This window comes from Lepisosteus platostomus, chromosome 4 (assembly GCF_059453375.1).
Source record: "Lepisosteus platostomus isolate fLepPlt1 chromosome 4, fLepPlt1.hap1, whole genome shotgun sequence".
Taxonomy (NCBI): Eukaryota; Metazoa; Chordata; class Actinopteri; order Semionotiformes; family Lepisosteidae; genus Lepisosteus; species Lepisosteus platostomus.
In genome coordinates, this window is record NC_142614.1 from 55,841,682 (window position 1) to 55,865,303 (window position 23,622).

Consider the following 23,622-nt stretch of genomic DNA (forward strand, 5'->3'; position numbering starts at 1 on the left):
TATCCCATATCATGTGCTGTTCGTATTTGTCACTGCTGATGCTTGATCAGAAAAGTTAGTTTATCTAGTTAAGCAAGAACCACCTTTTTAAAACCCATGTTGAATATCATGCACAATTTAATTTCTATGTAAATGAAATTCATTTAATTTTTTTAATTTAATCATTTAATTTATTTTGCAATGTCAAAATCATAACCCTATATGTAAAAGTAGATAAACTTGGAATTATTGCTCTTTAAGGATTAGTGCTACAGTCCAGGCATTATTCACACACAATCTATGTTTCTTAGCAGTGTGGAACTAAAAGAAATGGCCTTATCTGCTTTTTTGAAGTATTTTGTCTTTGGCTTTTTGGGGGGCTTTTTGTTGGTATGAACATACTCAGAGACATGTACAGCACAATGATAACATCTTTGCCTCCTTTAATCATATCTTTAACAAATTGTGTCTGTCAGATGGTTTCTTTTACTACCTACGGATTAGAAATGTTATTATAGATTTACTAGATTAGCTGGCTTCCCACTAATTCCCCGGATTCCCCAGGTTTCCCCAGGTGGTCATGGAAGTGCCAAATTCATATTAAAGAATGATTCCACCAACAGATGAGTAATTTTTAAAATACTGTATAAAACACCCTGCTTTAGCTAATATACTGTAACCTAGTCTAGGCACATTTAAATGTCACTTGGTAGTTGGTGTTTCACATAGATCAGATTTCCTCACATTCATTTGTTCAAACTGAAAATATTTTCTGAGGCAGATCCCACTTCTCACAGGTGCAAGCAGTTTCTAATGTGACTCTGGATAGTGCCATTCAAATACAGTATTACAGATCACCTTCAGCCAAAACATACTCTCTGCTAAATTTGGTGTAATTCCCCATGATGTCTTGTAATTTAGCAAGCAGTCTTACTGTATAGCCTTTGCCATCTAATTAACGAGTTGATTCATTTTGCGTAATTGAAGACAACCTGATCCACCTTCCAAATGTCACTAGCTTTGCATTAGAAGTACTGGCTGGGAAAAGGTGGTCTAATCTGGACCATCTAGAAAGAAGAGTATAAAAGAGTATAGTGAGGGGATCTCCCAGGTACCTAAGAAGGAAAAAACAGCAAAAAAACAACAACAACAACAACAGAAAAGACTTATGTGGATGAAGACCATTGATGATTCAATCTAATCAAAATACAGATATTAAGAAAGAGAGGGTTGTTTTGTTTTGAAAACAATCTGCTTTAATTTCCATATTTTTGTTACTTGTGTTTTAAATTTGAGGGTTTAAAATGGTATTTGATCTGTTCTTGCTAAGAAATCCATTTCAAATTTGGTTAAAAGCCTTGATCTTCAAATATTGTACTTTATAAAACACACATAAAAAAGTTCAGTTAGGCCAGATGACTAATATTCTGTATATAAACAGCTCTTGCGTAGCTACCGAGGATCATAAAGCAGTCATTTGCTCCCTGACCTTGAAAGAGACCTGAATGCTTATGTAAGGATCTACTGTATTCCATCTTTTGAAGCGACATATTTTGTCCTTTTATTGAATTGAATCCTCTGTGCAGGACAAACAAACTACTTGAAGGTGTGTTCAAGCCAAGTGGCCAATGTTTTTATGATGCATCTCTGGCAAATTTGTGTTTGGTATTATAAAATGTTCTCAAATATGTGTTATGATTATTTCATCTTCATCTATCCAACATGATAACTGGATATCACATAACGCCCAGTGTGTTGTCACTTTTAGGTATGTGGTGGTTAGGTCAGTGGCTTAAGTCTTTTTGACCTTGGATGTATCAGCTGTTGTGCTTGTATGGGTTTTAAGGGGTAAATTGTTTTTGTGACCTCTTCTGAGCAAACATTTAGTGACAACAGCTGAGAACATGAGTAACTTGGCAGTATTCCTCTATGAGAATCACTCAGGCTGAAACAGAATCAAGAATCAGAGCACAGCTCTTCAGCTTCTCTCCCCTTGGCTCTGATAACATTGTGGTATGACAGGATGTACTGTGGTTTGGTGCAAATGAACATGTACTCTGAACACAGAAAAAAGAAGGTGTTAGGTTGCAAAAGGTAGTCTTAATGTTGTATTTGTGCCTGTATGATTTGCCTTTGGTGACAGTAATGCACCAAAAAATATGCCAGGCCTCAGGCTTTCAAATAAGCAGATATGCCGTTCCACTTCAATGCCAGCATTTAATAAATATAAATTGTGATTACTATTGTATACTATGCACATAACTTGCATTCATAAAATAGGAAGAGAAATACAAATTGCAAAAAAATAGTTTATCATGTATTTGTTTTGAAGTTAAAATATGAATAACTAATATGTGAGTAAGAAGCCTGAAAGTACTATTTATGTGGCATATGATTAGTTTTTGCACAGGTACATCTTTAATATGGACACCCTTTTCAATGACAGCAGACCTGCACCACATTTAATGTTTTGGATGAACATGTTGCATTAAGGGTAGTAAGAGAGACTGTAGGAACCACCAAATTTCTGCCTCCTGCTTTTAAGCTTCTTTGTATGCTTGAGTTACTGTATTTCCTTTTGCCTACTTAGTGCATGTCTGTTTGCACTAAACTATTTCCCATTTTACAAATAGACCCACATACTGTACTTGCTGTACATACTCTGGTACTTCTTCCTGTTTAAGTCTATCATTGCATTCCATTTCTTTACTGTGGTCAAAACATTCTTTCCACACTTGAAGTTAAAAAATGAAATAAATGGTGGTAAGTGCAAATGGTGTTAATTTCAAATGCTGGAAGCTCATTTTGAAGCATTTCTCTTGTTAAAATGTCTACTAATAACACTTCTGTTACTTATAATGTTTCCTGTAGCTTAAAAAAGTGTGATTAAGATACATAAAACTCACACTTTGAAGCAAAATGTCTTTTCATAGTTAATTGTATAAACTAGGAATCATTAGTTGTCTCTACCAATTAAATTGTTTTGTACTGATGTTATGATTAAAATGCATACCAAACAGCAGAACAAATTCCTAATTACAATTGATGAAGTTAAACCAAAAATGTTGCTTAGCAACTGTATAAGCATATACAGTAGCATGAAATTATAAGAATGGGATTTGAATACAGTACTATGAAATGATTCATTTTCTTAGGAACATGACTGTACTGCATACAGTATATAGAATATAACAATTACGTTAAGCACACATTATAGGAAGGAAGAGTACCATTAAAAAAATATGCATTGCTATTACAGTACATGTTGAACAAATGGTCACAATCTACAGAAAATGCGGTAGTTTAGTATTACAAAGACTCAAACAGACGAATTTAAAGTAGAATGGGATATCACTATTTTCTTAAACATCACAGTATGGAATACCCTGTCTCTACTGTGATCTAAGGTAATAATGTACTCACATTGCACATACTGTATATGAAACTGCCAGATAACTTTATGGGGAAAAGTGGAATGTGCCCAACAGGCAAGAAAAAACAATTCAATAAAGAATTTACTTGTATGAAAAGTTATTAACCTTTTCAAAAATGTAAAAGAGGATATGTCTTGTTGGCAGAAAATCACAATCACAGCCACATATACAGCAGTTAATGTTTCAAAGACTTTTAGCAATGCATTGACCTCCTGGAAAATACTAGATTTGCTGTGTGACAGCTGTAATACTCTTTTTGCACTCCTCGTTAAATTCATCCTATGACATTTCATTTGACCTAAGGTCAGGTGAATGTATAGCCCAGTGTCTTAGTCTTTAAACTTGTTGTTTTTGACATCTCAATAATTTAGGTTTTGCTCTTTCTGTGAACTGAGGGGCATTACCATGTCGAATAATTCTTCATCCCTACAGTAGGTCATCTTCCTGATGGTATTTCATAATGCTATAGAGTAAAAAAATAGTATGCCTTTACAGATGTGCCTTCTACTTTTACTCAATAACCTACTGTATACATGTATGTGCACTAGCAAAACATTATGAAATCATCAGTCCTCTCATTCAAAGTTATGAAAACGTGCCGTGGCTATCTGATTGAAAAGCGTGCACACCATCGTAAAGGATAAGAGATTCATGTGAGAAGGTTAACACTGTGTGACATTCTACTGCTGTATCTTCTTATCAAATTGATATATTTTTTATATTTGTACGTCACCCGTGTAGCATTTCAGTACAATTTATTGCTATCCCCATAATTTTGACTGGCAGAATAAATAAATAATATTAAATGGCTGTAGCTTTACACCCACACGCTGGCTAGTCAACCATATACTCTGAATATGCTTTCTTTGAAAATAAAGGCTCATCTTTTTCAAAAGTAAGTCACGTGACTCTTAAATATGTGATTAGTGAGTGTTGAAGAATCTCAAGGACAAATGCCTTAGCAGACAATAACAGACATGAAGGAGCCTGAAGCCAAGTGCTGCCAACTGCTTTCAACCTGCTTGTAGAGCTCAGTGCCAGCTCACTCCATCTGTGTGAAAGAAAGCAAAGTTTACAGAAACAAAAGACTGAATGTTTAGGGTTAGTAATAGAGTCTTTTAATTTGCTTCTAAATTCAAGGGTAACATCTCCCCATTACCAGTACAAGCAGATTGACAATGAATGGACAGACATATTCCAAGGTCCACCACTGAAATCATTTCTTCATAATTTTGTTTCTATAGTCATATGTTTTAAGATACAGTAGGTTGCTTTTACTGGAAGCAGGTCTTGTGTGCATCTTCAGAACTAAAATTCTGAATATTATCTTTTTTCTTTTCCATGATAAGGAATTACATTTCCCAAAATTTACTTCACATATCATGTTAGAAATGACAAGTGATCTATTAATAGTCTAGTGACAAGTTGTCGATCACTACTTTCATCTTGGCTATATTATAAATACCACACTATTTAAGTCATGCTATTCTAATTTCTTATATAACACTATATACTCCAATTAAATACACAATCAGTTAAATGTGTCATAGTCAGTTTTGTATATTCAACATTTTCATTTGGAATCTTGTACGGTTTGTTGTAGAGGCAAAAGTGTTTTTAAAATTCAAAATGTTGGGGATAACCAAAAGCACAAATAAGTTTGAATGTACAGAAAAATATTGTGATCAATTCAAATATTTTTAGTTGAGTTAATCAAAGTAAAGTCTGTAGAAAAATAATGATAATACACTATTTTCAGTATATTACAGTACATGACAAACCACAGCCTTCTTTATAAAGGTTTATAAAGATAAAGTTTAAATAAATATATCTATAAACTGTTTTGATCTTTATTTACCTGTTGTGAAATTTTCAATTAAAGTAATTTGGCAAATTATATATTGTCATCCATTAAATGTTGTATTTCCTTAATTTAATGACTGCTTCTTTTCTTTCTTTCTCTGCTTTCTAACATTGTGAACTGGCCGGAGCTCATTAATATTCATACTCCCATAAGTCAAAAGGACATTTCATAATTCGTAATGGTTTGGTGTTAAAAACATGAACAGCTTTCCTTGTAAGATACTGCATATATTCCCACATTTCAACATTTAAGCTATGCCTTATTGATGAGGCAAAACAGCTATCTTTGGCTGCTTTCTTAATAAGAAGTCTTGTTAGACTGTTATACTTTCTGTACTTGTGAACTTATTTTCCCACCTCCAAATCAATTTGCAGCTATTTGAATATTATAAAGTTTTAACTTTTAATTATTCTAAAAATACATAATGTGTTGGATTTTAAGTTGACAATTGTAAAACTCACCACAAAGACAAATAAATTAGTAAAACATCTTGATGCTGACACTCCCGATCTATTTCTTAAAGAAAACATATACAGTATATGAACAAACCCAGTTGTAAATAATGAATTGTTTTTTCTGATAAATATGGAGATGTGTATTTTAATCTGAAATGCCCTTAAACCTTTTCATACATAGGCTAGTATTTGTCAGTTGTATATGAGTTGGAATTGTTTCTAAGTGGCTGAATGTCGGAATGGAAATGGTTTTGTTATGTAGTAACAATGTTTAAGAATTAATAGCACTTGTTGCATTAACATCAGACATATTTGCTCAATCCTGCTTGAATTCTTTTACCTGTGTTATGTGTAAGAGACAAAGTCTTCTTAGGGTCATTCAAAGTCACTTGCACCATATTTTAACATGTATGAAAGTCAAGTCCATATCATAACCTATTTTTGTTCTGATTTAGAATATCTGAGTGAAATAGTAGGGGAATAATATACACTACTTATATTTTATTGCATTTCCATTGTATTTAGTTTCTTCTGCAATCTTCTGCTTGAGAAGTCAAATGCATAGTCATATAGAAAACAGAACGGAACAGAGTAATACAAAGCAGGAGATTACTTTCACATCATAAAGCCCAGGAAGTGGTGAGGAGCATGCATTCAAGTGGCATTTTACTATGCAGTATATTGCATTCTAATCACAAATAGAACACATTTAATGCACATCAGTAAAAAATGTTTACCATGCCTTCACCACAGAGAAAAACACAAGTAGAACAATAAAAATGTTATGAAAGGGAAAGCCTTTCATCCCATTTAACTTGTTTGGTTGCTAGTAACTACGGTAAATGACCTGAGGATCTGAGGCTTTTCCTCAAAAGAAGCCAGAGTATCAGCTTCAACTACAACACGGCAAGGTACTTTGTTCCAGACTTCCACAGCTTTGTAGATACAAAAGCGCCTCCTATTTTAGCTTTAATTGCAGTTCCATGAAGTTTCCACTTACCGTTCATCCTCTGAATTGGTTTCACTGTTGGTTTCTAAAGACACCCATTTGGTTAACCTTGTCAATGCCTTAGAGGATTTTGAATGCTTGAATTAGGTCTTCTTTCTTCAGGACTGAAAAGATTCAGTTCTTTTAGCCTGTCAGTGTAGAAATTTTGGGGAAGTACAGTATATGGTTGTTTCAGCAACATATGTTGTGTTGACCCAAATTTTACTCAATATTCAGAATGAGTGTTTTATACAATTTTAATCATTTGACTTTTCACAAGGAACATGCTTGGTGTTTCCCATCTGACATTTATGGTTTGTTTTTGCTGTGCCTAACACTCTAGACTGACGATTTGCTCTTCATTTAGTTTCATGTTTTTATTGTTTCTGCAGCATTGTCTAACCCTATGTTCAAATCATCTGCAAATTTAGTTTACTCACTATACAAGAATCAAAATCAGTGATATACAGTAATTTAGGAAGAGAGGTCTTAATACAGATATCCGTGTTACTCTCACTAAGGGCATCACCACCAACTTGAGCATTCACCCCTCTTATCTTTACCCTCTAGCCGGTAACCAGTTCTTAGTCTAAATGCATGCACGTCCTTGAACGTGCACTTCCTGCATTTTGAAAATTAAACATTTAGTTAATTTATCTAAAATATATTTTTGTATCCATTACTTTCGTTGCTTGAGGAACTCTAAAAGATTTTCAAACCTACCTTTTCTAAAACGTACAGTATATTATATATAGTTATATACCGTAATTATATCATAGTTGTATATAAGATTTGTTGTACGTATATTATTGTATATCATACCCGAAGTAGTTTCCACAGCCGAATCGTTGTTTCTTTTCTTCTCTTTTCAGCTTGGAATAAACCTTTACTTGTTCCTTTTCTAAAACTTTAATTGTCCTCCTAGGATCCTATTTCCAAACAGATTGAGCTCTAGTTTCTTGAAGATGGTTTAAGTACAGTGAATCAAAGGGATTGATTATAAGTTGTTTATATATATTAATTTAAAATTATTATAAACCTTGCAACGGGATTGAAGCTTGTAAAATTAAAAAAAAAATTAAACAGTACCTTTCCAGTATTTTCATAATACATTATAAACAGACTGTGAAATATTCAAATGTGTAATAAATTTGGAGTTCTTACATTGCTCTTGGTAGTAGCTACTTATTCTAAAATATTTAAATTAAATAGGATTGTCAGTCTACATAACATTAAACTTGCGTCATTAAACAAATGCACTGTACAGTAAAATGAAATGAATATGCATAATTCCTGTAGAGTTCTACTAGTTATGTTTGTATAATTCATACTTGAAATCTTAGGGAATATAACACCTACCCTCCATGCATCCATGGGTATGGACTCACTATTACCTCACATTGAGATGTTTTTCTCACACCCTATTCGTTTGTCATAAAATATTTGTAACAATATATAATAATCACGTTTAGTGCATCTAAAATAGAAAACATCTACAATATAATGTCTTAAAATAAATTTTAGGATTAAAAATAATTTTCCTTTTATTCTAAACCAAACATTAGATTATAATACTACTGTACATCTTTCTTTCTTTTAATCGAAAGCTCCAGAAAGAAAAATGACCAGACTTATGCAGAAATTAAATAATTTTTATTATATTATTTCTTATAATAGTAAAGTTCATTGAAGTGCATGAATAAAAAGTTAGTGAAAGTACAGAAGAAACAATCTATATAGCAATGATAGGTGCATTCACTGTGCATCTTACAGGAAAAAAAAAGAGAGAAAGATTTCTCACTCATTTTGGCCTAAATCTTTTTTTTTTGTTCAGGTTTCCTGGATTCTGGATATCAGAACCTGGATAACACTGATTTAAAACCATAGGGCTTTACAATAAAAGCTAAAATATTGACCATATGATGGCAAAAAGTCTTTTATCTTGTGGTTTTCAGTCAACTCTAGCTACTCTCCGATGACGTTGGCGGTGCTGTTGAAGAGGACCTCCTTCTGGACAAGGACCGTGATCTCTCAGCACTGTAGGCAACTTGCTTGTCATAGGGCTGCATTTGAATTTCTAAGAATTCCCTGTGTTGCTGGCTAATTGTCTGGCTTATAAGTCCAGGCAGAGCCTGGATGCTCCCAATTAAGGTCTCAAGTTTGGTTTCTAGAGTGACAATCCTCTTCTCAAAATCTTCGCTTCTTTCGTTTAAGTCCGAAATCATGTCATACATTATATTTTGAGTCTGTTGTCAGGAAGAAAAAACAGATTTAGCTGGCATATTTTCACACAAGTTTCTTTTTATAGAGAAAATATGGAACATACTTAGAATGCAGTATGGTACTGTATATAATTTTTCACAGATATTACATTTCATGGGATGGTTGATGTGCTTAGTTAATGAGACTTTTAATAACAAAGCAATATTTTTCTAAATTAAAGCATACACTGTATGCAGCATCATGTTAGTTTGGCCTAATTCATGTTATCTTCATATGTATGGCCTTAATGACATTCAGCTCAAATAATTTGTGTACAATAGTTACAGTACATCTAGAAGATTGAGGAGATTTGGCATTGCAGCAAAAACTTTATTACAATTGATGCCCTTTACTGTGGATATTGGGAAAATATAGCACTCTGCCCCCAGAGACATTTTATGGAAGCAATACAAGAGATGCCCTGAATTTTTCTGCAGGAAATTAGAAATACATCCTTGGATGAAACGTTGTAGCAGTTGTACCACTGTGTTTTTTGTATGTAATCCATAAAATAGGCACCTACAGTACTATTTAGCAAGAGTATCATGAAAGAATGGATATTCCTACATGAACCACCTGCCAGCTACAAATCTGATAACTGTTGTGCAGAGTCTTAACTAATTAACAAAAGCAGAAAAGCAGATCTTTTCAAAGTGCTTCTTTGTTGTATATTTTATCCGCTTTGTCTGTTGTTTGCAGATGTTTTTTAATTGTGCTTCCAAGTGATGTCACACTTGGAAGCACTCTCTTTTAACAGAAGGTTTAGAACTGCAGTTAAAACTAATTTAAGAATTTTTAGTCATTGCTGATTTGACTTAGTGTTGCATTGTAGTGTAGAACTCCTCTCTTTCATTTTTTTTGGTCATGTAACTCTTTCATTTTACAGAGATAAAAGTGGTGAATGAAAATACTTCTTACACAGTAATTTGTCTCTTTCACAATAATTAATACACCGATAATGTTTGAGGGGATTATATAATCTATAACATTATAAAAGTGTAAGCATACTTTTATAAAATGAAAACATAATCCTCAAATGAAAACTAAAATTCTGTCAAAAAGAAGTTTTAAAATTGTATTAGAAAGAAGACAATATATGAATAGATGTACATGAAATGAGCCAAAAATCATATTTAACAGAATTGGGTATATATTCCTTAAGGAATTATGTATTGTGATATATTCCGTACATTTCAGTAGGAATTATATACATTTTATATAATTCATTTTTATATCAGGATCATTGTCATGACATGGGAAATGGTGATTGGGATTATACTGCATGTTCTGCTGATGCCTCAAGTTTTCAACAGGAAAATTGTTTTGGCCAGGAAAAAAATAAACAAATTCAGTCTCATGCTTCTGAAGTGTACAACAGATGTCTAACACTGAGGGGTTCCATTTGTTTTATTCTGGTATCTAAACAGTTCACCAGTGAGTATATATGTGTGTGAGCATGCATATGTTTGTGTGTATATACTATATATAAATATTGAATATACTATATACTGTATACTGGTCACAAAATGTAGGGGAATGCCAGAGATTTATTTAACTTTTTATCTCACTTTGAGAAGCATATCTTGTTGGCATTGAGAGTAATGTGACAGAACATCCATATGCCAAACAATGAACAGAGTAACATTTACCTTTTAAAGTAAGTATATGTTTTAGAGCAACAAAGTATACAATGTGTCTCATCTCAGGATATACTGTACAGTACAATAAGAGTGCATAAAAATATTACTGCATGACATCAATTCCTATATTTATTCCTGTATTCTGCTGGGAAACTATATGATTGCCCCACAGCAAAATATCAGATATCTCACAGTTATGACATACTGTACAATGCAACAAACCAGTGACTTAAAGTCCGAGATGCAGCATACACCTTCAGGACAACATGTTGGTCACTAAAGCAGTGAGTAACAGAAGACAAAATATAACACTTACGCAAACCATGGGTATTCCTGTGTGTATTGCAATTCCTGGAGCCAGTTAAACCATTCATTGTATAACTCATGAGTATCACGTGCTGGTAAAGATGGTTAGTGGTGCTGATGACAATCAGTAGTGGACTGATGTCCAGGAATATCATATCATGTTTATGGGTTTTCATTACCAGCCTGTAGCTCGATCTCATCTCATTTTGGAGACTATGCAAGGCTGGGTCTGGTCAGTACTGGGATGTGTCACTTCTAAAGAAAGATGTACGCAATGTTACACTGTCTTACACAGTCTTACACTGTAAGCAGTGCTTTTGTTGACAAGTAGGTGGAACTCTTCTCTCTGGGCTGGAATCCCAAACTGATGTCTCAGTTTGGAGGTGTTCTGCGTGAGCTGCTCTTTTTTTTACGAGACATAAAAACTTATCCTGAGTACCTGGTCATTAAAGATCCCACAAAACTTTTAGCAAGGGTATTGGCACTAATCTCAGAGTCCTGACTAGTGTCTGCTTTAGGATTGATCCATCTGGCCTGTCTAGATGAAACTAGCCTTTATTCAACAGATGAATGTAATTACTAAATTCTCCACTTGATCTGTGTAATGGGGTGCTGGTGCATGTAACATTAGAAACCACCTCCAGTGGAAGAATATTAACAATTTACTTTGGTCAGCAATGTCACAAAATTCAAAATTCGACAAAGCAGCCGGACGTGAGTGCTGCGGAATGGCACCTGAATAGCATTAATTGGCCATTGTAGCTCTGCTCAATTGTTAGATGCATGAGATGAATAAAGCCAGTCCTACTTTACTGTTAATGGTAGACCAAAACTTTATTTATGACACATGAATGATGAGTTAGTGCAATGTGATTACAAATGTATTTTTTTCTATTTAAAATTATAACCCTAATATCCCTCAAGCTGCCTTCTTTGGTTTTGCAATAGATGGTGAAAATCCAGTATTTTATATAAGCGGCATCATGATTACTATCGTAATAGTGTAAACTTTGCAGCTTTCTGATATTTTTACAAGAACTGTTGCTTGTGAAAACGGAAATATTATTACATACCAGTTTATGGTTTATGTTAAATTAGCTAACACTTGTTGTTTCTTGGGCAGCATGGTAGCTTGTTAAGCATTGCTGCCTCGCAGAGCAGGGGCCATTTCCTGGGGTCCTACCCGCGTGGGGATTGTATGTTCTCCCTGTGGTTGCATGGTTTTTCTCCCACGGTCCATAAACATGCTGATAAGTTAATTGGCTCCGGGAAGAATTGGCCCTGATGTGAGTGTGAGTGTGTCTGTCCCTCTGTGTGTCCTGCGATGGACTAGTGTCCTGACCGGGGTGTATCCCGTCTTGTGCCCATTGCTTGCTCAGATAGGCTCTGGCTCCCCTGTAACCCTGTATTGGATGAAGTGGTTAGAAGATGGATTGTATTCTCTCTTATGACTGGTCACAGAATTGTACTTACCTTAGCGAGATCCACTAAAGTGTTTGCCTGATCATTCAGCTTTCGTTGCTCCATTTTTACACTTCTTAATCTAAATGTGGAATTTTGTAAAGAGTCATTAAGAAGAACCAGTTCTCTTTTGCCGTCTTCAAACATCATGCACAAATCAAACATCTGCATGGGCAATGCTTGCATTACTTTCCTAATCAGATTATTTATGTAACTGGTTGAATGAGATGCATGCTTTCTCCACACCGCAACACAAAATATATATAGCAAGGAAGATGTTTCATGTCCTCTGAGTGCTGTTTGCCATGGGTTTGAAATTTCAGTTTAAAAGGCACAGTTCTTTACCAGTCTGAGAAACAAGCCAGAAAAAAAGTCATCAGAAGCTTCAGTATCTTAGCACAGAGGCATAGGAAGATGAAAAAAAAAACTTTGATGGTGTTGATGACGCCTCTCTCGATGTTTTTTGGTATTAATATTCTTCCTATGTCAAAGTGACTAGATACAGGTATTAGTCCCGTTCACTCTGAAATGGAATTGATTAGAAGGCATCTGGACCTGATGGAGTTTCAGTGATAAGCGAGATTCTAACCAATATGAACTGGAACTCATTAACTTGCAGCTAAAGCCTTACAAAACAAACAAGGTCAATGGAAATTAAGTGTCTGACCCTGTAACCATTTTGTTTTCCAGTCCACATCAACATCCGATTAATCTATTCTGTTCAGTCTGAAAATGATCATTTCAACAGTATACTATATACTGTAGTGTCTCAATTTTAATTAAAACACAAATTAGCAATTTGCTTATTTCTGCTTTGACACAAAAACACGTTTTGTTGACTTGCACTGCTTTCAGAGAACTGAGAAGTTCTCTATTTCCTACTGATATTTAAAGTGCAATCAAATCCATTGTGAAATATGTTTGAAACGGTGAAAACATTTTAGTAATTATTATTTGTGTTACTATCTAGAACTAAAATGTTTAAGATTGAATACCATTTGAATGCAGAGACAAGACTTAAATACTACACACTTCTGTAGCTGTCTCTAAAGCTTAGGGAGTCTGTGTTCTCTCCCAAATAGATTCTTCCCTACCAAGTTACAGATAAGCAATCTATACTGGAATTTCATAATCTTGCCAACAGGCTGCAGATGAAGAGATCTTAATTGAGCTCAGTAGCTTCTAGTTTATTGTGACCATCCTGCTCTCTTGGCGAACATCTTGTCCTGGACAGATCACTATAAGCCTCAATAGCATATTAACATTTGAATGAGTTTGCTTAGCCTGACAATATACTGTATGAAACCCAAAGGTTTTATATTTATGAACCACTGACCTTTGCAGGAATTTTTCAGTACGACTTAAAAATACACAGGTAAGAATGATATCAATTATTTATCTTTTAGAAGTTATTTCATTAAAGTAAATTCTGCGTACAAGCACTTTTATCAATGGTACTACACAGACCTGTCCAGATCTCTGCCTTGTGTGTTGCTATAAAAATTAAACGGCATCAGCACATTATTGCTGTCTTTTGTAAATTGCACTGACTCCCTACGAAGTTTAAAGTGAGATTTAAGGTTCCCCTGTTTCCGTATAAACCAGATGTAGCCTCAGGTTATTTTAAGGGTTTATTGCATAAATGTAGCCCAGCTCTCAATCTGATAGCTGCGGATTTAGGCCTTCTTTCACTGTTGAGGACAATGGAAGACAGTCTTTTCGTGTGCAGCACTAAATCTATGAAAAAGACATATCTTTTTACTGTATCTTTTTACGAATAATTTATTTTTATTCTTGATTTTATCATTTTAAAATAGTTTTAAATTTTATTGTACTATTTTCTGTGTTTTTATTCTTTTCTGCTTGTGTACAATGTGTATGCCATTGGACAGCACTTTGAGTTTCTTCATTAGAATTAATTTAAATATTCATTATTACTATTACTTTCATGTGTAGCTTTGAAACATACTATAAACTCTTATGTACTAATTAATAAATAGAACATTCCCACATTCCTTGGTAAATTCTGGATTTTTGGATCTTAGCTTATTTTTAAAAAATGTTAGTGAATGCAGTACTATAGCTAAATTTGATGGCTTTATAAATAACCAGAAACTACTTATTGTATTTTACTAGAATGCAATGAGCAGATGTGTCAATATAATATGGGACCTACGTCTGAAAAAAGTGACTTATAAGTCACATATTAGACATATGAAGTGAGTAAGTCTTTCCTGGGTGAGAAATTGGGTGATAAAGCCATGCCCACATCATGCATTTATCCATTAGCAATATCACACCTGCACCAACAGTCCAAATAGATGCTATGTGTTGCACAGTATACAGTACAACATAGGTGCTCGTTTGTATCTATGAGGGCACTATGGGATAATGAAGAAATCAATTCAAATCAAGTTTCACTTAATGTTTGAGCCTTCACTGATGTACAGTACTGTACAGCACATCCAGTGAAACTTAACATAACTCCCTTTTGATCCCTTCATGAACAGCAGGTCGGAATAGTATAATATTGTCATAGTAAAAATGTCCTGAATAAAGTAGTTAGAGTTTTAATTTAATCAGTTCTGTAGAAATTCTGAAACTAACATTTTATTGCACATTATTTTAATATTGTTAATATTTTATTTCCTTCTTTAAAAAAAATTACTTTGTAATTTTTATGTTTTTTATAGTTATGCTTAATATTGAAATAGCTAATTTAATGTACACACTCACAAGCAACCAAAGGCTTGAATTTGTTCCCTGAAAACATAGTGTTTCTGTGCTACTACATGGATGCACTAAGGCCATTCTGAGCTCCATATACCAAAAACATATCAAAAAGGAATAAATTACAGCATTAATAAGTGTAGGTACTGTATCAAATGTGGACTTTTGAGGGAACGTACAGTACATGCATGTAATGCATAGTGCAATAACAAATCCTGTAACAACTGCATTTTAATACGGTGCCTCTTATTTATTTCTAGTGACAATGAATTTAGCTGCAAGTGATGGTAAGATTTCAAACAGTGCAACATCTGCATTGTGGTTTGACAAAGAATTCCATGCTACAAGTGTTGTGAATTTCACTTATCACATAAAGGATCATGATTTTGGATCACATTTCCATGACAGTGGTCATATTGTTGAGTTGAAAAGAACAGGGTCGTTTGATGCATGCATAAAGTATTAAGACTCTACAATAATTAAGAAGAACAGCTCATACAGACTTACTTCCGAGCTCTATTGCAATTTGTTGAAAAAAGAAAGAAAATGTAAAATACACACAAAAAAAAATCAGCACAAAGGGATTTTTAGGTAAACGCAATTATACGTTAGCAGAAAAACTGAAGTACAAAACGAATAATTTCATTAATCAAAAACAACACAAAAAACAAAAACAATCTGTAAATGGAAACAAAGTAAATTTGGTTTTAAAAGTATAATCATTATATGGAATGGAGACATTCAGATTTTTAGACTCAGGCAGAACAAGGAAAGGGAAATAATTTTATATGTATTTACACTGAAAGTCACCAGTTTTAGTTTATTGTTTCCAAGCTGCATATAAGGTGTAAAATAAGGCTTATCCTGTATAACAAAGATCAAAATCACATTATTTTACTGGATTCAATAATAAGGACTTGATAATATCATTATATATCTATCTTTATATGTTGCAATAGAAACAGAGCCCTTAAGATATGCTTTATAAATAGACCCCTGCATTCTGTTCATGCTTTCCCTGTATTCATAATCTGTGTGCATATCTACAGTATGTTCTGTTGTCCATGTATGAATGGAGGAAAATGTGGCTGTTGCAGTGTGCTGCTTTGTCAATGGGCAGTGGAGCACTCAGAAAATGCAGAAGTCACACAATGCCCATGGTGGTGAGGGGGGGTTGAAGATGTGTATAGAGGGAGTCCAGTGGAGGGATAAGCAAAGGTAAGTGGGCATCTCACTCACCCAAGTGCGCAAAAGCCTCTTGCCTCCATCATCACTAGTGACCGTGAATGTGTGCGCTTGTGCTGGAGAATTTGTTTCTCGTGTTTGCTATTTCTGTTTTAACTGAATTGGGTTTTCTTTTAGTATTTGCTGTTCAATAAAGCATGCAGTTGCTGCACTAACTGTAGCTCAAGTGGCTGCACTTTTCATTTTTTGCAGAACATATGAAAGCAAATGTTTTGCACCAATATTTTGATTAGAATTTTCATTTTTTTCTTCTAATATTAATTTATCAATGTGATTTTGAACTTTGTATCATTATTGAAACAAATATTTCTGTTTTTTTTACCTCAGACTAGGATGCCCTTACAACATATACTGGTCTATTGTTATGGACTTTTTGCAATTTATTTTGTAATCTTCTTTAGTGTAGGTAATGGTCAATTAAGCACGTGTTATAGCATTGTATTAGAAGCCATAGTTTACCTGCAGACAGTTATACATGTTCTATGTAAATACCAAACAACAAAATAAGATTCAAGTGCTGAAATATCTTTGTTGCATGTCTACAAATCTGCATAAACTAATGGCCTGCATTTCATTCCTTAAGTTTTAAAATTAGGCAAAAATAAAAAAGCTACCAAAAACTTCTGACCACTTGTATTTCAGACAATGTACTGTATAACGTCAGAGTTTAGGTTTATCTTTTTGATCTTGGTAAAAACATTTACTGAAAACTACATTAATTAATAACTAATTAATAACTTTCAACTATGACCCAAAGGAGAATTCACTAATCTCTATAACACAGACACACATGATCAGAATGTAATGAAGAATCGGTATGGTGCAATTGTTCACTTAATTGATCTACGTTATACAGTATAAACACTGTTTGTGGGTTATTACTCATTAAAGATTGTTACCTATAAAACATGTTATAGTGATCCTGTTGGAGGTGTGAATATCAGTGCTGTAGGCATTGTATAACACAAAATAATAACTATACAATATTTAAAAAAAACAGAATTGAATATTTGAGAAGCCATACTCACTGGTGAATGGCTTGTAGGAATTTACGCTGGTGCTTCCTCACTCTGGCATGGTCGATCTTTTTAACCAACTTTGTGTTTTTATATATCAGCCATGTTTCCCTGAGTACATTGGCAGCTGCATTTTTCACCTTGAAGAGAAAAGAGATTGCGTTTATTTAAGAAGGTTCCAAATCTGAATCTTCATCTGGAAATGGAGAAAAACAGCAAAATTAATGCAAAGTCTAACTGACTCAGAGAATTAAAAGAATGCCTTTTGTTTCACTTTACTGATGACAACATAATTGCTCTGATATGGTTTGGCAATAGGAAGTGAACCATACCACAGCAATAAGACGGTTAATATCCTGAGGTTGCTCAGAGCAGAGATTAAATGTACCGAAACTGGAATTAAATGATAAAGGGATTATGATGCAGAATTTTGGCTATTTATGTTCTCTGAACTGTCATTCAGGACTAAAATCGTCACATAAAGGCGTGTGGAGTTGTGAAACAAACAGTCCAGCCAAGTGTCTGAAGCTCATTCCCTGATATCCTTCAACAAATGGTTGGAAGACATCCTCTGATCGGTCAGCCACTAGCGGGTAAATGGGCAAATTGAAATGGATCTTCTCTTCTTATTTGTAACCTTTCTTACATTCTTACAAAGAAACAAAGGGGACATTACATCTCCAAAGTGTATTGATTGGAATGATTTCCTAAATTGTTTAGAGTAAAACATCTGACAATATTCCCTTCAGAAAGAACTTCTGGCAGAACACTGCTTACGTGATGCATTAGTGTGTAAAAACAGTCAACAGCTGAAAGGAAATCATGAATCTTCTGAACAGGGTTTAAGCTCTAACCTTTGAGTAACATACTGTATCAGATGAAAACTGAAGTCAAGTTTTCTGATGATACCAGTTGTTTATTGACTCTATCTGGTTTTAAATTGATGTGTTTAGCTTGTTTTTTTTCTGCCTGATTTAATTCCCTATTACCTAGTAGAATCTGTTGCTTTTCTACAGTGTTGTTACTTTTCTGTTTATTTGAGGGAAAGTTTGTTATTGTTTCCACATGGCTGAAACCCAGATAAGCCAAATTATGCAACAGGCATAAAAAATGTGGTACAAAAAACATTTTATACAAATCATTTGTCTTAAGGAGAAGAAATATTCACAAATACACAGTATGTATAGAGGCTATGAGTGAAATTTAGAATTGTGCATCTTTAAATAGTGCTAGATTGCTAGGAGTAGCACACATCTTTAATGATAGCTTAATAACTACATCTTTTAGAACTAGAGTCCTGTCAAAAAAATCACAGTCAACCAATACTGACTAAACATAACAGGGATTCATTTTCATTGTTGTAGCATGAATTGTTTTTCTGACACTATGAACAGCACTGGAATGTTATAAGCTTCCTGTCATTCAGATTTACTATAGGATGCTTTGAAGCTCATGGTTCCAATTCTTCATGATGGTAAAGAGCAACAGATTATAACATGTCAAATAAGGTTTACCGTAGTCTCTGTCATCACTTCAGGATCACCATTAAATCCCAGTGTATTTGTTTTGTGTCTTTAGGGTTGACTCAGATTGAGATTCCATTGGATTGCTGTTACCTACTGTAGGTTCTTTCACAATTTGACCAGTTATTTAGATTTAGACTTACTCTCTTTGTCAGCTGCGTGTCCATCATAAAATTATGTACATGTTTTTCTGCTTTGGTTAATTCTAACTTCCTGGCAACCACAGCAACCACCAGAGCAGTGCATCCGGCTCCCTGGGACAAACAAAAACAAAACACCACAAATGAAACAGGAAACAATTGTTACCTTATGGTTTAGTAAAATTATGTTACCTGTCTAAACGCCCCTCACAGATGGTAGAAAGATCCTTCCACAATGCTTGTTAAATGTTTTATCAGTCTGTTTAGCTTGGCGTCATTCTCTCCATATGTTTATAACACTAATTTTGAACCTAATTCTACAAAACCTTCAAGGGAACAAGAAATATTACAACGTGTTCAGTTCAAGCTTTTTCCTAATTTACTTGGCAGCATCAGATCTTTCTCTGTCTTAAGTGGCATTGTTTTGCAAGTTTAATAAGTGATACAAATAATTATAATCCAGTAGTTCAGTTAGATCTTAATAAACGCAACAGACGACAAAAATATACAGAGCCTAGCCATGAGGACGCCCTCATTACTGGAAGGAATAATTTGCTGCAACAGTGTAGATGGGGAGGTAGGGGGGATACGAGAGAGAGGGGAAAGAAGGTCCTGGGTGTGAGACTTAGGGTCTAACCTTTCCCCAGAACTTATATTTTATAAACCTAATGGGGCAGTTTTTCAGGGTTTTTTGTAATTTTGTCTTATTTTGTAATTAACAAGTTGCACTTACAACGAGCTTCATCATTATTTGCTACATAATTATTTGGCTGCATATGGTTTTATTTTTTAAAAATGTGATTATTCTAGACCACGTTTTGGAAATAAATCCCAAGAGAATAAGCAAATAAACATAAGTTACCACGTTGGCAGACGATTATGCAATTGGAATTGCAGAAATATGGCTAAAAATGATGGAGTTGAACGTAATATGAGTGGGTACATACTATTCTGGAGAGACATAAACATATCTATGTCAAAGAGACATAGAACATGTCAAAAAGAGTAGAGCTCAGGAGCACAAACTAGAGGAATGAAGCCTCAATACCTTTATGGATCAGGCTTAAAAAAATATATAGGTCACCAATTGCAGTGATTAAATAGAATTTAACACCGTATGACCTTGCAGCAGCACAAATAAGTGCAAAGGAAACAGTTTTGAAGGTAGACTTTAATTTTCACCACACAGACTGAGAAAAACCTAGAGGAATTATATCTATACTGTAGGTCAGTAGCAGAAATTGAAATGGTACACATGGTTAATGATTGTTTTGTTAGTTTGGTTTGCCTGAGCAACTACATTAGGAAATGTTTGTACCAATCTAATTTTTATGAAATGATAAAGACAGAGTGTGGCAAAAAGAGGTGATAGGAAAGGAGACAGAAGTAATGAGACAGAGCTTTAAAGAAGTAAGATGTGACAGGAATGATTTGACAGGAATTGGTGAATAATGGATGGCAATATTTTAAAGAGAACATATTTGAAGCACTGATGTACTGTATCCCAAAATTGAATAAATCAAATGCTAAATAATTAGTATCGCAAATGGTTCAACAAATATACAAGGGCAAATAAGAGGGCATGTACAGTACTTTATAAAATTATTAATTATCAAGATTTAATACTAAATATAAAATTCAGAAATGTATTAAAATTACAGAATCCACTTAAATAAAATGAGTACAGTACATTGCAAGAACGGGATTAAAATAATATTATAAAGACCCGGAGAGAGATGAAAAGAAACACTACAATGGAGGCTAATATAAATTATAAAAGGTTCTCATAGTACCACTACAGCAGAAGAGTTATAAAGAATGAAGTACAGATGCAGCCATTCAAAATGCGCGGTAAAAACCCGCGGTACGGTAACCTACCCACAAGCCACCGCGGGCTACCGGAGCATACCGCAGGGCAAGTGATTGGCTGGCCAAAATGACCGACAGGGGCACTCGTGGTGCATTGGTTGGTAGTGCAAAGATTGAATCATTTAATGTCTTTACTGTGCACATTTTAATCCGCTTAGTTTTGAATATTTATATGGATTTTACCACTAAAGGGAAATTTTAGTAGCTGAGCATAAAAAGAAGAGGAGCATAACGCATCTGAAGGTCATAAACGATATTAATTTAAAACATTACTGTATGTATGTAAACTGTACTGTGTATGGCTGGTCTTGGTAGTTTAAAGAAAAAATACACACCAGTCTTCCATTTCTCCCTAAACATTTTAAGCATGAAAGTTTTATGAAACGGTACCCAAATATGCGATTGCTGTATAGAATGAATTTTAATTAAAAAAAAATATTTAACACGAACATTAAGCTGTTTACATCTTCCGCCTGAGAACAGTCACCCGTTGCTACCCAACGCAGAATGGTGATTGGCTGACACCATCTGACACCCCTCTGATTGGAGAAAAAAGACGTGCTGGCGTGCTATACCAGGAAGAGGATTCTTTCCATTCAAAACGTGTATTTTAAAAGTTTAAGAAGTAAAAACCTTACAGCGTACACAGATTTCTAAACTGATCAGGATCGTTATCTTTGTCTTATGCATAATAATGTTCACCGCTCTGTCCAGCAAATTAATAATAAACTTTATTTTATATAGCGTTTTAAACGAATAAGTAATTAGATTGCTCATAAACCTAATCACTTGCTTTTTCTTTTTATTTAGGCTCAGATTACAACTATAGATCGAATTATTAATAACCATAATAACAACCAACCAACAAAAACAACCATATAAACATAATGGTGGTGCTGGACCTTCCAGTTTTATTTATTTATTTTTTAATCGCGTAACATAAACATATTACCGTATGCAAACTGTACTGTATACAATATGTACATGTATATTTAATGTCTTAACTGTGCCCGTTTAAGTATTGAATATTCATATCTAATTTTACCACTGAAGGGAAATCTTAACATAAACATACAGTATATGGCTGGTCTCGGTACTTTAAAGAAAAAAATACACACCGGTATTCCATTTCTCCCTAAACATTGTAAGCTTCGAAGTCTTTAACTAACGTGATACCGGAGTCAACAAGCATACTTTTAGAATTTGATTAAAAGGGAATATAATATGGAATCGCGTATCTCAAGAAATTAATAACGATATAATTATATTCATGTTGCAAAAGAACTGCAACGGACATAAAAACTCCCTTGCATGGTTTCATTACGACCAGAATCGGTCTTGAGATATTTTTAACTTGATTTACAGTATTTGAGAGGTATGTCTTAACACCGATACTACAGTGCTTAAGTACTGCTCACGTATATGTTTCTAGGTTTATATTATGCATTTCATACGGTCAAATTACTTTTGAGCAATAAGAAGCGAGAAACGGTATGCGTTTTACTTTCGTTTTGTGCTGGGACCCGTGGATTGATTAGAGATATCAAGTACATACAAGTCATTTTTTAAATGTTGTAGTTCGTCTTGAAAAAATGTTACGAGTACATCATCTATCAACAATTACACAGGTTCTGTTTCCATATTGCGGATTTTGGTTACGTAATATTATTTTCTAGATTTCACGTTGTGAATATGATGGGATGTTTCTAAAAATCCATCCTCTGTAAAACGTCTTCTCCAGTTGTCCTGCATATGTATTCGCTAATGAAGCTGTGTGTTCTGAGCCTAGATCTCTACATTTCTGTATGAACCAGCTTAGAGGGCTAAAGACAGCTTGTGTTTAAATTGAGTGTAAGGCAATTTATGCTTCTAAAGTCATGGTCAGCATTTATCTTTGTACTGTGTTGTAAACTTGTTCTGTGCCAAGTCACATTATTTTATAGCGTTTTTAAAGCGTTATCAAATACGGTGTTACTGTAGTTTACTGAGTCCCATGTCACATGGTCTGTGATTGAAACCTGTAAAACCGGTTTAATTCGTCACAGCCAGCACTCTTCAGGTGTGAGAGTCTTCTGCTCAGAATGAAACGCTAAAATGTTTGTGTATATTCTAATGGTAGTGGGGGCGGGGTGTGTGGGAATAAGTTTGGTTGAAACATTTTCTCTGAAAGCATTTTCTTCTTGTAACCGATCTTGTTACAGCATGTTACAGTTTACTATTATTAACCATATTAATTTTAAGTGCTTAATGTAAAATCTTGTAAAAATATATTTTCATTGTTCAAATATACATTAAGTCTGACTATCATATAATAAGTTAAATACAAAACTAAAGAAAAAATAGGGTTAAATATAATTCAAAATATTTTGCTAACAATGTTAACTGTTTATGAATAATAAAATGTATTAACTAAGGAGTAGGATGGCACAGTTAGTATGTTTTTTGTTTTTTTTTAACCCAATCTCCGGGAAACCATTAGTACGATGGTGAATCGGAGATTCTCAACCCTTGCTGCGTACGACTGGAAAAGAATTCGTGATCGGATCAACGAAATGCTTCGTAGGAGGAGGCAGTCTTTTCCTCTTGTCTAACAGTCTGTCCACAAACAAAACATTCCTGTTAGACAAGAGGAATTGAAAAAAAAACAATGTTGTCAATGAAAACCGGTGTGTGTGTCTCTCCCTGCTGGATGTCCCTCTCACAAACTGCT

General features: G+C 34.2%; 1 protein-coding gene across 1 annotated transcript in view; it reads right to left on the reverse strand.

Moving 5' to 3' along the window:
• Window positions 1-8,351: 8,351 nt before the first annotated feature.
• The window catches only part of kcnn2 (potassium calcium-activated channel subfamily N member 2), a 77,897-nt gene continuing 62,626 nt past the window's right edge, over window positions 8,352-23,622 (reverse strand). Inside the window, exons 5-8 of the mRNA XM_088629939.1 lie at window positions 19,047-19,157; window positions 17,393-17,520; window positions 12,402-12,471; window positions 8,352-8,966 (exon numbers count right to left, since the gene is read on the reverse strand). Coding sequence (XP_088486065.1) covers window positions 8,682-8,966; window positions 12,402-12,471; window positions 17,393-17,520; window positions 19,047-19,157 — 594 coding nt within the window. The 3' untranslated portion in view covers window positions 8,352-8,681. The remainder of the gene's footprint in view (window positions 8,967-12,401; window positions 12,472-17,392; window positions 17,521-19,046; window positions 19,158-23,622) is intronic.